The 15,142-nt window shown below is 44.1% G+C and overlaps 1 protein-coding gene across 1 annotated transcript in view; it reads left to right on the top strand.

The window, feature by feature from the left end:
* The window catches only part of atrnl1b (attractin like 1b), a 947,890-nt gene that overhangs the window by 14,197 nt on the left and 918,551 nt on the right, over positions 1 to 15,142 (top strand). Inside the window, exons 2-3 of the mRNA XM_043712811.2 lie at positions 8,613 to 8,696; positions 12,455 to 12,568. Of these exons, the coding sequence (XP_043568746.1) occupies positions 8,613 to 8,696; positions 12,455 to 12,568 (198 nt within the window). The remainder of the gene's footprint in view (positions 1 to 8,612; positions 8,697 to 12,454; positions 12,569 to 15,142) is intronic.

The following is a 15,142-nucleotide window of genomic DNA, read 5'->3' as shown; positions in this document are numbered from 1 at the left end:
AAACAAAAGTTCTGTGCGCCAGATTGGTAAGGCTTTTCTTTTTGTCTTTTTTGATTTTTCAATAGTGTCTTTGGGAATTTAGAATAGTGGAATGGAGGTTAGGGCAGTTGAATGTTCCTCCTGCAGAATGTGGGAGGCAAGGGTTACCATTAGTGTCCCTGCAGATGAAATCAGCAGGAAGTGCACCCAACTCCAGTTCCTCGAAAACCGCTTTAGAGAACTGAAGCTGGATGAACTTCAGATCATTCGGGAGGCGGAGGGGGTTACTGAGAGGAGTTACAGGGAGTTAGTCACATGTTAGATATGAGAAAATGGCAGATCAGTTACAGTCAGGTGACGGAAAGGGAACCGGCACACAGTGCAGGGAACCCCTGTGCCCTTTCCCCTCAATAACAAGTATATTGTTTTGGATGCTGTTGGGGGGGGTGGATGCCGGGGAGAAACGTACCAGGGATAAACCATGGGATACAGGTCTTTGGCATAGAGTCTGTCCCTGATGCTCAGAAGGGAAGGGTGGAGCTATAGATGAGCAGAGCATTAGTCATTGTGGACTCTATTGTTAGGGGACAGATAGGAGGTTCTGTGGGAACTAGAGAGATACACGGTTGGTGTGTTGCCTCCCAGATGCCAGGGTTTGTGTTATCTCAGCCTGTGTTTTCAGGATCCTTGAGGGGGAGCAGCCCCAAGTAGTAGTCCACATAGGCACTAAAAACATAGATAGGAAAAGGGATGGGGATTTAAAGCAGAAATTCAGGGAGCTAGGGTGGAAGCTTAGAGCTAGAACCAACAGAGTTGTCATCTCTGGTTTGTTATTCATGCCATGTGCTAGTGAGGCAAGGAACATGGAGAGGGGGAGAGAAGAGTTGAACACATTGCTACAGGGATAGTGCAGGAGGGAAGGTTTTGAATACCTGGATAATTGGGGCTCATTCTGGGGTAGGTGGGACCTCTACAAACAGGATGGTCAACATCTGAACCAGCAGAGTACCAATATCCTGGGGGATTATATTTGCTAATGCTCTTCAAGAAGATTTAAACTAATTCAGCGGGGTGATGGGAACCTAAATTGTAGCTCCAGTGTACAAGAGGTCGAGAATGAGGTCAGAAATAAGGTTTCAAGGTCGCAAGCGTGCACTGGCAAGCAGGAAGGTGGTTTGAAATGTCTACTTCAATGCCAGGAGCATTCGGAATGAGATGATGAACGTGCAGCGTGGGTTGGCACCTGGGACTTTGATGTTGTGGCCGTTTTGGAGATTTGGATAGAGCAGGGACAGGAATGGTTGCTGCAAGTTCCGGGATTTAAATGTTTCAGTAAGGACAGAGAAGATGCTAAAAGAGGGGGAGGTGTGGCATTGTTAGTCAAGGATAGTATTACAGAGGCAGAAAGGACATTTGAGGACTCATCTACTGAGGTATTATGGGCTGAGGTTAGAAACAAGCAAACTGTTGGGAGTTTTCTATAGGCCTCCAAATAGTTCTAGAGATGTAGAGGAAAGGATAGCAAAGATGATTCTGGAAGGGAGCGAGAGTAACAGGGTAGTTGTTATGGGGTCTTTTTAACTTTCCAAGTTTTGACTGGAAATACCATAGTTTGAGTACTTTAGATGCATCAGTTTTTGTTCAATGTGTGCAGAAGGATTTCCTGACAGAGCTGATAATGTATTGCTGGAAAAGAGCAGCAGGTCAGGCAGCATCCAAGGAGCAGGAGAATCGACGTTTCGGGCATGAGCCCTTCTTCAGGAATGAGGAGAGTGTGCCAGTCAGGCTAAGATAAAAGGTAGAGAGGAGGGACTTGGGGGAGGGGTGTTGGAAATGCGATAGGTGGAAGGTGGTTAAGGTGAGGGTGATAGGCCGGAGTGGGGGAGGGTGATAGGCCGGAGTGGGGGTGGGGGGGGATGGAGAGGTCAGGAAGAAGATTGCAGGTTAGGAAGGTGGTGCTGAGTTCGAGGGTTGGGACTGAGACAAGGTGGGGGGAGGGGAAATGAGGAAACTGGAGAAATCTGAGTTCATCCCTTGTGGTTGGAGGGTTCCTAGGCAGAAGGTGAGGCGCTCTTCCTCCAGCCGTCGTGTTGCTGTGGTCTGGCGATGGAGGAGTCCAAGGATCTGCATGTCCTTGGTGAAGTGGGAGGGGGAGTTGAAATGTTGAGCCATGGGGTGGTTGGGTTGATTGGTCCGGGTGTCCCAGAGGTGTTCTCTGAAACGTTCCGCAAGTAGGTGGCCTGTCTGTCGAATACAGTGTGCAGATAAGCCAACAGGGACGAGGCCACATTGAATTTGGTACTGGGTAATGAACCCGGCCACTTGTTAGATTTGGAGGTTGGTGAACACTTTGAATTGTGGTCACTATCACCAGTTATGTTTACTTTAGCGATGGAAAGGGATAGATATATATTGCAGGGCAAGGGTTATAGCTGGACGAAAGGCAGTTATGATGCAATTAGGATGCATAGGATGGGGAAGGAAAGTGCATGGGATGGGCACAATTGAAATGTGGAGCTTATTCTAGTGCGTGTCCTTGATAAGTATGTACCTATCAGCGAGGGAGCCGTGCTTTACTAAAGAAGTTGAATCTCTCTTCAAGAGGAAGAAGAAGGCTTATATTAGGATGAGACATGAAGGCCCAGTTAGGGTGCTTGAGAGTTATAGGTTAGCCAGGAAAAACCTTAAAGAGAGCTAAAAAGAGCTAGGAGGGGACATGAGAAGTCGTTGGCAGATAAGGTTTTCCTTGATCCTAAAGCTTTCTATCAGTACATCAGGAATAAAAGAATGACTAGAGCAAGATTCGGGCCAATCAAGGACAGTAATGGGAAGTTGTGCGTGGAGTCTGAGGCGATAGGAGAAGCACTAAATGAAATTTTTTTGTCTTTTTCCAGTGTGAATACTGACGATGTCGAGAAGAATACTGAGATACAGGCTACTACATTGAGGTTCACAAGGAGGAGGTGTTAGCAATTCTGGAAAGTGTGAAAATAGATAAGTCCCCTGGGCTGGTTGGGATTTATCCCAGGATTCTCTGGGAAGCCAGGGAGCAGATTGCAGAGCCTTTGGCTTTGATCTTTGTTGTCAATGTCAACAGGAATAGTGCCAGAAGACTGAAGAATAGCAACTGTTGTCCCCTTGTTCAATAAGGGGAATAGAGACAACCTTGGTAATTATAGACAAGTGAGCCTTTGGTTGTGGGTAAAGTTTTTTGGAAAAGGTTATAAGAGACAGCAGTTATAATCATCTAGAAAAGAATAAGTTGATTAGAGATAGTCAACATGGTTTTATAAAGAGTAGGTCATACCTCATAAACCTTATTGAATTCCTTGATAAGGTGACCAATCAGAGGGATGAGAGTAAAGCGGTTGATGAGGTGTGTATGGATTTCAGTAAGGCACTTCAGTAAGTTTCCCCATACAAGGCTATTGCACAAAACATGGAGGCATGGGATTGAGGGTGATTTAGTGGTATGGATCAGAAATTGACTAGCCAAAAGAAGACAGGGTGGTGGTTGATGGGAAATGTTCATCCTGGGGGTCAGTTACTAGTGGTGTATCACAAGGATCTGTTTTGGGGCCACTGCTGTTTGTCATTTTTATCAATGACCTGGATGAGGGCATAGAAGGATAAGTTAGTAAATTTGCGGATGACACTAAGGTTGGTGGAATTGTGGATAGTGGTGAAGGATGTTGCATGTTACAGAGGGACATAGATAAACTGCACAGTTGGGCTGAGAGGTAGCAAATGAAGTTTAATGCGGAAAGGTATGAGGTGATTCACTTTGGAAGAAGTAACAGGAGTGCAGAGTACTAGGCTAATGGTAAGATTCTTGGTAGTGTAGATGAGCAGAGGGATCTCAGTGTCTATGTACATCCCTGAAAGTTGTCACCTAGGTTGATAGAGTTGTTAGTTGAAACTTTATTGCTGGAACAGCACAGCAGGTCAGGCAGCATCCAGGGGACAGGAGATTTGACGTTTCGGGCACAGGCCCTTCTTCAGGAATGAGCAGAGAGTGTTCAGCAGGAGAAGATAAAAGGTAGGGAGGAGGGACTTGGAGGAGGGGGGTTGGAAATGTGATAGGTGGAAAGAGGTCAAGGTGAGGGTGATAGGTCGGAGTAGGATGGAGGCTGAGAGGTCAAGAAGAAGACTGCAGGTCAGGAAGGCGGTGCCGGGCTGGAGGGATCCGGCTGAGACAAGGTGGGGGGAGGGGGGATGAAGAAACTGGTGAAGTCCAAGTTCATCCCCTGTGGTTGGAGGGTTCCCAGTCGGAAGATAAGACGCTCCTCCTCCGACCGTCGGGTTGTTGTGGTTTGGCGGTGGATGAGTCCAATGACCTGCATATCCTTGGTGGAGTGGGAGGGGGAGTTGAAATGCTGTGCTACAGGTTGGTTGGGTTGGTTCGTCCGGGTGGCTCTCTGAATCGCTCCGCAAGTAGGCGGCCTGTCTCCCCAATATAGAGGAGGCCACACCGGCTGCAGCGGATGCAGTAGATGATGTGGGTGGAGGTGCAGGTGAATCTGTGGCGGATATGGAAGTTTCCTTTGGGGCCTTGGAGAGAAGTGAGGGGGGAGGTGTGGGCGCAAGTGTTGCACCTCCTGCGGTTGCAAGGGAAGGTGCCGGGAGTGGAGGTTGGGTCGGTGGGGGGTGTGGATCTGACAAGGGAGTCGCGGAGGGAGTGGTCTCTACGGAAAGCTGATAGGGGAGGGGAGGGAAATATATCCTTGGTGCTGGGGTCTGTTTGGAGGTGGCGGAAGTGACGGCGGATGATGCGCTGTACATGGAGATTGGTGGGGTGGTAGGTGAGGACCAGTGGGGTTCTGTCCTGGTGGCGGTTGGAGGGGCGGGCTCAAGGGCGGAGGAGCGGGAAGTGGAGGAGATGCGGTGGAGGGCACCGTCGACCACGTCGGGGGGGAAATTGCGGTCCTTGAAGAAGGAGGCCATCTGTGTTGTACGTATTTTGAACTGGTCCTCTTGGGAGCAGATGCGGCGGAGACGAAGGAATTGGGAGAATGGGATGGCGTTTTTACAGGGGGCAGGATGGGAGGAAGTGTAGTCCAGGTAGCTGTGGGAGTCGGTTGGTTTGTAGTAGATGTCCGTGTTGATTCGGTCGCCTGAGATAGAAACAGAAAGGTAGCCATGGGCACCCGCATGGGCCCCAGCTATGCCTGCCTCTTCGTAGGGTATGTGGAACAATCCATCTTCCGCAACTACACTGGCCCTACCCCCCATCTTTTCCTTCGCTACATTGATGACTGTATCGGCGCTACCTCATGCTCCCACGAGGAGGTTGAACAGTTCATCCACTACACGAACACCTTCCACCCCAACCTCAAATTCACCTGGACAGTCTCGGACTCCTCCCTCCCCTTCCTAGACCTTTCTGTTTCTATCTCAGGCGACCGAATCAACACGGACATCTACTACAAACCAACCGACTCCCACAGCTACCTAGACTACACCTCCTCCCATCCTGCCCCCTGTAAAAACGCCATCCCATTCTCCCAATTCCTTCGTCTCCACCGCATCTGCTCCCAGGAGGACCAGTTCAAAATACGTACAACACAGATGGCCTCCTTCTTCAAGGACCGCAATTTCCCCCCCGACGTGGTCGACGGTGCCCTCCACCGCATCTCCTCCACTTCCCGCTCCTCCGCCCTTGAGCCCCGCCCCTCCAACCGCCACCAGGACAGAACCCCACTGGTCCTCACCTACCACCCCACCAATCTCCATGTACAGCGCATCATCCGCCGTCACTTCCGCCACCTCCAAACAGACCCCAGCACCAAGGATATATTTCCCTCCCCTCCCCTATCAGCTTTCCGTAGAAACCACTCCCTCCGCGACTCCCTTGTCAGATCCACACCCCCCACCGACCCAACCTCCACTCCCGGCACCTTCCCTTGCAACCGCAGGAGGTGCAACACTTGCGCCCACACCTCCCCCCTCACTTCTCTCCAAGGCCCCAAAGGAAACTTCCATATCCGCCACAGATTCACCTGCACCTCCACCCACATCATCTACTGCATCCGCTGCAGCCGGTGTGGCCTCCTCTATATTGGGGAGACAGGCCGCCTACTTGCGGAGCGATTCAGAGAGCCACCCGGACGAACCAACCCAACCAACCTGTAGCATAGCATTTCAACTCCCCCTCCCACTCCACCGAGGATATGCAGGTCATTGGACTCATCCACCGCCAAACCACAACAACCCGACAGTCGGAGGAGGAGCGTCTTATCTTCCGACTGGGAACCCTCCAACCGCAGGGGATGAACTTGGACTTCACCAGTTTCTTCATCCCCCCCCTCCCCCCACCTTGTCTCAGCCGGATCCCTCCAGCCCGGCACCGCCTTCCTGACCTGCAGTCTTCTTCTTGACCTCTCCGCCTCCATCCTACTCCGACCTATCACCCTCACCTTGACCTCTTTCCACCTATCACATTTCCAACCCCCCTCCTCCAAGTCCCTCCTCCCTACCTTTTATCTTCTCCTGCTGAACACTCTCTGCTCATTCCTGAAGAAGGGCCTGTGCCCGAAACGTTGAATCTCCTGTTCCCTGGATGCTGCCTGACCTGCTGTGCTGTTCCAGCAATAAAGTTTCAACTTTGATCTCCAGCATCTGCAGACCTCACTTTCTCCTGATAGAGTTGTTAAGAAGACATGCCGTGTGCTAGCTTTTATTTGTAGAGGGTTTGAGTTTTGGTGCCATGTGGTCATACTGCAGCGGTACAAAACTCTGGTACAGCCACATTTGGAGTATTCTGTACTGTTCTAGTCACTGCATTATAGGAAGGATGCAGAAGCTTTGGAAAGGGTTTAGAGGAGATTTACGAGGATGTTGCCTGATATGGAGGGATGGTCTTATGAGGAAAGGTTGAGGGACCTGAGGCTGTTTTCATTAGAGAGAATAAGGTTGAGAGGTGACTTAATTGAGACATTTAAGATAATCAGAGGGTTAGATAGGGTGGACATTGAGAGCCTTTTTCCTCAGATGGTGATGGTTAGCATGAGAGGGCATTGCTTTAAATTGAAGGGTGATAAGACACATGTCAGAGGTTGTTTCTTTATTCAGAGAGTAGTAGGGGCATGGAATGTAGTAGAGGCATGCCCTGCCTGCAACAATAGTCGACTTGTCAACTTTAAGGGTATTTAAATGGTCATTGGATAAACATATGGATTAAATGATATAGTGTAGGATAGATGAGCTTCAGATTCGTTCCACAAATCAGCGCAATATCGAGGGTCAAAGGCTCTGTACTGTGCAGTAATATTCTATTTTCTATTAGCTGATGTTATTCTGGCAGTGTACAGAGGAACTATCCTATTTGCTTGGTGAACGTAACTTTGTGACAATTTCAATTCCTTGTATTATCTTCCTTTATGAAGTGCACAAGTATGGGAAAGCGTGACCTTGATGTAAACCCTTCCCAAAGGCATTTAAAATTTGTTATTAAAATATATGTGCATCACTGGGGCTGGTCTTCAGTGAATGTCAGCCATAGTTCACTTAACAGTTATTGCAACTGTTGGGGGCAGCAAATCGAGCTTTCACATGTTGTTATGACATTGTACCTATTCTGCCACACCACTGCAATCGTACTTACTTAATTGATCACTTTGCAAACCTAGTTTCTAGTTAGGTAAAGTAACAAGAAGTTACAGTCTCCCACTTGAAGGTGAAAAAAACAACACTTTTTCAAATTGCAGCATTAGAGAGAAAACAAAATACTGCACTCCCAGGCACCAAATTACCAACATGGCACTCCATTCAGTTAGTCCATTGTTCCTAGGGTACTTCATTCTGCCATTTGCATAAAGTCATTGAGGAGGGTGGTCTTGGGTTATCTGAAGGATTGGGTTGTGTGGGTCAGAGGGATCAGGAGGAAACCTGCATGTGCGTCTGAGCTCGTGGCCGAAGAATATTTCTCAAAAATAAAGATTTGAAAAGGTGTACATTTGCTTTGGGTGGACAGTTCCAAATATAAAAGAGTTCAGTGGAAAATTGGTGCAAAACCTACTTATCTGGAAGAATTTCACAAGGACACGGGGACTTTAAAAATGAAATGTTTCAATGGTGTTGTGGAAGTATTACATGCAAGTGTTGAGGGACATTGTTTGGAGTCTGTCAGATTTTCTTGGCATCTGACTCATTCCATTTCTGGTGTGAATATTTGATGGTGACAGTGGGTTTTAAATTTGTAGCTGTTCCACGTGTTAGCATTGAACATGAGTTATTCTGCAATACAAAAACTGAGCAATATAATTTTACTGAAATTTGTTGTCAACAAATGTTCATTGTACTTATCTTAGATGACATGAGAACAGCAGATGCTGGAGAAGTCTATTCCCAGGTTGGTTTCATTCATTAATCACTGCGTAAGTTTACCTTACTATTCAGTGACATGAAAATACATTCTCGCATCTTACAAATTATGTATTTTATCAATGTGACTGCAGCTGTGAAATACAGCTGGAGGAATGCATTTAAATAGCTCCAAAGATGAACCATAATTAAATGGGTAGTTATTCTTTGTTCAACATAACTGTCTAAGTCAAAATCATGTAGCGAAGGGTGTGTTGGGGAAATTGTTAGATAACACATTATAACCATGATGTTACAATTATATTTTTCAGATTAACTGAACCATCAGGATATTTAACAGATGGACCAATAAATTATAAATATAAAACTAAATGCACGTGGTTAATTGAAGGATAGTAAGTATATCTAGTTTCTGGAATTGTTTTGAATTGCATCATATAGTTTAAGATCAATGATGTTTGAGAGACATTAATCTTGATTTTGATCCAATGGATTTAGTTACCTTTTTAAAATACTGTTTGAAGCTTTTCATGGATGATTACAGTAGCAACTTGTGTACTGTTTAACTTACTATTTATTGTTGGTCTCTTTCTAAAATAGTTTGCCTTTGTGTATAAAGGATGTACTGTTTGAGTGAAGTTCTCAACTGTTGGCTTTTTAAAGCAGTAGGATCCTTGCTGGAAGTAATTGATAGAATTTAAATTGTGTAGCAGATATGGTAAAGTGCACTGATTTCTCGTCTATTTACATCTGTTTGTTGGATTTTTCTTAAGCTTGTGATGTTGGAAGGGAATGAAGAATGCCCTTCTCCCTCCATTGGAAATGGACGATATAACCTAACAAGAGCGACAGAATGTAAATTAGAGATTGGGTGGTGTTTGAAGAGAAACTTGTTCACTGAAACAAGTTGAAAGGGATAGATTGATAAAATGCCCCATCAAATACCACAATAACATGATTTGGATGCGAGCATAAGAGGTACAGTTAGTAAGTTTGCAGATGACACCAAAATTGGAGGTGTAGTGGACAACAAAGAGGGTTACCTCTGATTACACCTGGACCAGGTGGGCCAGTGGGCTGAGAAGTGACAGATGGAGTTTAATTCAGATAAATGTGAGGTGCTGCATTTTGGGAAAGCAAATCTTAGCAGGACTTATACACTTAATGGTAAGGTCCTAGGGAGTGTTGCTGAACAAAGAGACCTTGGAGTGCAGGTTCATAGCTCCTTGAAAGTGGAGTTGCAGGTAGATAGGATAGTGAAGAAGGCATTTGGTATGCTTTCCTTCATTGGTCACAGCAGTGAGTACAGGAGTTGGGAGGTCATGTTGTGGCTGTACAGGACATTGGTTAGGCCACTGTTGGGATATTGCGTGCAATTCTGGTCTCTTTCCTATCGGAAAGATGTTGTGAAACTTGAAAGGGTTCAGAAAAGATTCACAAGGATGTTGCCAGGGTTGGAGGATCTGAGCTACAGGGAGAGGCTGAACAGGCTGGGGCTGTTTTCCCTGGAGCGTTGGAGGCTGAGAGGTGACCTTTATAGAGGTTTACAAAATTGAGGGGCATGGACAGGATAAATAGACAAAGTCTTTTCCCTGGGGTCGGGGAGTCCAGAACTAGAGGACATAGGTTTAGGGTGAGAGGAGAAAGATATAAAAGAGACCTAAGGGGCAACCTTTTCACGCAGAGGGTGGTACGTGTATGGAATGAACTGCCAGAAGAAGTGGTGGAGGCTGGTACAATTGCAACATTTAAGAGGCATTTGGATGGGTATATGAATAGGAAGGGTTTGGAAGGGTGTGGGCCGGATGCTGGCAGGTGGGACTAGATTGCGTTGGGATATCTGGTCGGCATGGACGGGTTGGATCGAAGGGTCTGTTTCCATGCTGTACATCTCTATGACTCTAAGTGATGGACAGTGTTCAGGTTAAGTATATTTTGGTCAGAAGTATAAGTGGTGTGTAAGAGACACAAATTCTTTATAATAGAACGTGATCTGCAAAGAAGCATATGCTAAGTTTAGGGTGATGAAAGTCAAAGTTAGAAATGCGGGTCCCTTTAAAGGCTGAGCAGATAGCTGCAGAGTTGATTGAGAGCATTAGGTTTTGAATCTTGAAACTAATATCTTGGTCGCATGGCCTAATGATTAATGCATCTAACTTTAGTGTCGTTCATTATTTATCAGAAGATTATAGATTTGAGCTGTGAAAATGGGGCTCTTGTGGTACAGTCTCTACCTTTGAGCCAGGAGGTCCAAGCTTCAGTCCCGCCTCCTCTAGAAGTGTGTAATAATATCTCTGAACATGTTGAATTTAAAAATATGAAGGGACTAAGTTATTCCCCAGTGTGAATTGGTTTCTGGACAGTTAAGTGGTCCAGAAAGAAAAGGTAGAAACTAACACTATACCATAGATTTATGTTGTGCTTTCTATAAATCCCAAAGTTTCTCACAGCCTAATTCAATATAGAAATATCAGAATGAAACATAGAAGATTAACATTGATCTCTTCAGGTGAGAAGGTGATGTAAGCAAAAGGGAATTGCTGTTTTGTTAATGAATAAGTCATGCTGCTAGATTTTGCCTTTAACCTTACCAGGAAGGGCCAAAATTTTTATTTTCAGAAAATTTAAAGCAGAATTGGAAATTCTAATATGATTTAATGGGCAGAGTTTACAAAAGGAATGACTTGCTGAGCCTTATTTAATAAATTGAGTAAGATGGACAATCAATTCATGGAGTTTGAGATGTTATATAAAAGGCTAGGTCAGAAGTCACACGACAGGTTATAATCCATCAAGCTTTTTTGAAATCATAAGCTTTCGGAGTGCAGCTCCTTTGTCAGGTGAAGTGAAGGGAAGGACCCGGCACAGAATTTACAGGCAGAGAGAGCAAAAGATCATATAAATAGTGTGAGTAGAGTGTCGACAGGCTGAATAATACATCTTTGCGAGTGATCGAGTGTCAGACAGTGAGAGTAAAATGTCAATAGCTGATAGCAAGTGAAAGGATGAACTGTAATCTGATTAACTGAGGTGTAGAGATAATTACAAAAAATTAAAAACAAGGTGTTGGATTCAAACCAAATGGCTGAAATAATATGATGGGTATAAGAGTTGCATGCCAAAATAACAACTATTCCAGTACTGGACAAACTAATTATGGTGGAGAGATCATAGCAAGTTATCAAGGTGTTGGTGTTCAGAATGGGACAGTAAAGACGATTGTACAGATACAGAACAGTATGATGCTACCACTGTGTCACAAAAGCCAAACTTGATCAGATTATCTCTAGAGTTGGTTGAAGTGATGTTCATCAGATTTTGTTTTAAAGCTGAATTGAATTTTGATTTACTCCCCTCCCTCCCTCCCTCACCTTTCATGTTATTGCATTGCCCTTAATGAACTTTGCATGTAAATTAATCAATTGAGCACATGTGATCTAGTACTGATAGTTATTAAGTTTGAAACTCTGTGGGTGGGTGGGGAGAAAACTCATTTGGTTGTGTGAGATAACACTTGTGGACATCAAAAACGAAAAAGACTGAGTTGCTGTCCCTATCCCGGGCCAGGGGACCCAGTTTTGAGTCCCAACTGCTTCAGAAGTGTGTAGTAGTATCTCTGAACAGGTTAATTGGAAAACATGAAAGGCTGAGTTGTGGGGTGTTTGCTTCTGGACAGAGGAGTGGTCCAATCAAAACTTTCCTAAATTTCTGAAGATCTTTTGGCTATTTCAGCATATAGATATCAGTGTGTGAAATAAGTAAAGATTGAAATATGTAGAAGTGAAACAAAAATGATTGTGAAGAAAGATTTTCAGTCAACGTAACATGGATGCAAAGGATGTTTTGGAATGCAGGCGTATAAGAATAATATAAGTTGCAACCCTTTGAATAAAAAGGTCACCTCATACTTGAGAGTAATGGTGGAGGTGTTACAGAAGAGGTTAAAAGTAGTGTAACTGAAGGGGATATGGAACAGATTATTGAGATAAATGTGTTAAATAAACTATTGAAGTTATTAAGACCAATTGTAAAGAAGTCAGCTGGCTTGAGGGGTTCTGAGGCTGAATTAACCACTGTCGTAACTGTTACTTTTGAAAAGCTGAAGGATTCAAAGTTGAACTTTTTTGAAATAAATTTATTTTTTCTTTTATAGTCCAAATGCTGTATTAAGGTTGCGATTTAACCACTTTGCCACAGAATGTAGCTGGGACCATATGTATGTATATGATGGTGATTCAATATATGCACCTTTGATAGCTGTGTTCAGGTAAGTTTGAGAATTTTTCTATTCCAACTGAATGTGTGCGTGTCCTGCTGTTTTTCAGTTTTAACTCAGCAATGTTACCTAGGTTATTTGCATATTAGTGTGAACATGTTTAACATGGTTGATATTCCAGCAGGAGCAAATTATTACAGATGCTGGAATCTGTACTGAAAACAATAAAAAATACTGAAAATTGCAGCAGGTAAGGCAACATCTGTGAAGAGAGAGCTGGCTAATGTTTGAAACCTAGATTTTGGAAAGGGGTGGGGAATAATTCATAACTCAGCAAAAATATATCGTAGTAAGGAGGAAAGATTCTGAGAGGGTTAAACAAGCCACCATGGCTAACTAAGGAAGTCAAGGAGAGTATTTAGTTAAAAAAGTAAAGCATGTAAGGAGGCCGATGTCAGTGATAGCCCTGAAAATTGGGAGAAATTCAGACTCCATCAAAGGAGGACTAAAGAGATAATAAAGACTAACAAAATGAGGGCAAACTGGCGAGGAATATAAAAGGTGACAAAAAGAGTTTCTCGAAAGAGAGAGGTCAAAATGAACACAGGACTCTTAGAAAATGAATCTGTGGAGATAGTTTGGGGAACAAGGAAATGGCAGAGGAGTTGCACAGATATTTCGCTTACATTTTTACGTTTGAAGGTACTTCAAATATTTCATTAATACTAAAGAACATGGGGAAGGAATTAAATACGATACTAGAGAAGTTAGTATTAAACAAATTAATAGGGCTAGAGTCAGATATGTCCCCTGGCCCTGATGGCTTGCATTCTGGAATACCAAAGAGATAGTGGATGCGTTAGTTTTAATTTTTAAAAATCTTTGGATTCTGGGGAAGTACCAGAGGGTTGGAAAACTGCTAATGTGCTACCCCAATCATTAAAGGGGAGAGAAGCAAACAGTGGGTAACTGTAAGCAAATTAGTTGAACATATTGTTTGAAAAGCATTGGAATCAATTATTAAGCAGGTTTTAGCAAAAAATTTGGAAAATCAAAATCTAATTGGCTTCATGAAAGGGAAATATTGTCTGACTAATTTATTCATTTTTTTGACCAAGTCTCAGCCAGAATTGATAGAGGGGAACCAGTACAAGTTTTGTATTTGGACTTACAGAAGGCATTCAACAAAGTATTTCACAAAAGCTTGTCATAAGATAAAAGCCAGTGGTGTTAGAGGTAACTTATTGGCATGAATAGAGAATTAGGTGAAAGTGAGGGCTGCTGATACTGGAAACCAGACTAGAGTGGTGCTGGAAAAGCACAGCAGGTCCGGCAGCATCCAAGGAGCAGAAAATCGACGTTTCGGGCAAAAACCCTTTGTCAGGAATGGAGGCAGGGAACCTCCTGGGTGGAGAGATAAATTGGGAGGGGTGGTGGGCATGTCTGGGGAGAAGGTAGCTTCAGGGCAGAGGAAATGATGTGGGGGCTCATGGATCAAGAATTGGCTCACTGGCAACAGCGAATGGGATTAAGGGGATTGCTCAGAGGTCAGTGTTGGGACCTAACTGTTTACAATAGATATTAATGACTTGGAGGACAGAGTGAACGTACTGTAACCATTTTGCACGCAACATTAAAATTGGTGGAAAAGGAGTTTGGGAGGAATACAGTCTAGAGACTAAGGTAGATTAAGTAAATATGCAAAAAATTAGCAAATGGAGTATAATGTGGGAAAATGCAAAGTCATTCATTTTTGGAAGCTGAATAAAGAACAGAATATAATGTAAATGGACAAGAGCTGCAGAAAACCGCAACACAAAGGGACTTACGGTTCTTGTGCACAAAACACAAGGCAGTGGTGCAGCAGTTAATCAGGAAGGCTCATGGAATGTTGGTTGTTATTTCAAGGGGGTTGGAGTATAAGAATAGGGAAGTTTTACTGCAACAGTACAAGGTGCTGGTGAGACCACATTTAGATAACTGTGAATAGTTTTGGTCCCCTTATTTAAGGAATGGTATAGTTTCATTAGAGGCAGTTCAGAGCAGATTCACAAGCGTAATCCCTGATGTGAAGGCATCATGAACAAAGGCTGAACAGGTCAGGACTATTAATTTGAATTTAGGAGAATGACCGGTAATCTCACTGAAATGTGGCGTTCTTAAGATTATTTAAAAAATTCATTCATGGGATGTGGGTATCGCTGGATGGCCAGCCACTTATTTCTTGTCCCTAGTTGCCCTTGGGAAGATAGTGGTGAGCTGCCTTCTTGAACCAGTGCAGTCTGACTGCTGTGGATTGACCCACAATGCCATTGGGGAAGGAATTCCAGGATTTTGACTCAGCGACACATATTTCCAAGTCAGGATAGTGAGTGGTGGTGTCCTTGTTCTTAAATGGGCGTGGTTGTGGGTTTAGAAATTGCTGTTGGAGGATCTTTAGTGAATTTCTGAAGTACATCTGGTAGATAGTATAAACTGCTATTAAACATTGGTGGAGGGAGTGAATGCTTATGAATGTGGTGCCAATAAAGTAGGCTGTTTTGTCCTGGATGGTTAGAGACAAAAAGACAGCAAGACAGGCAGGATCAGGAGGTGGAGAAGTTGACGTTTTGGGTGTAACCCCCT

The sequence above is a fragment of the Chiloscyllium plagiosum genome, unplaced genomic scaffold (assembly GCF_037043375.1).
Source record: "Chiloscyllium plagiosum isolate Xiang-an unplaced genomic scaffold, Cpla_swu_hap1 HiC_scaffold_22, whole genome shotgun sequence".
NCBI lineage: Eukaryota > Metazoa > Chordata > Chondrichthyes > Orectolobiformes > Hemiscylliidae > Chiloscyllium > Chiloscyllium plagiosum.
This window is presented reverse-complemented; position numbering and strand designations above follow the sequence as displayed.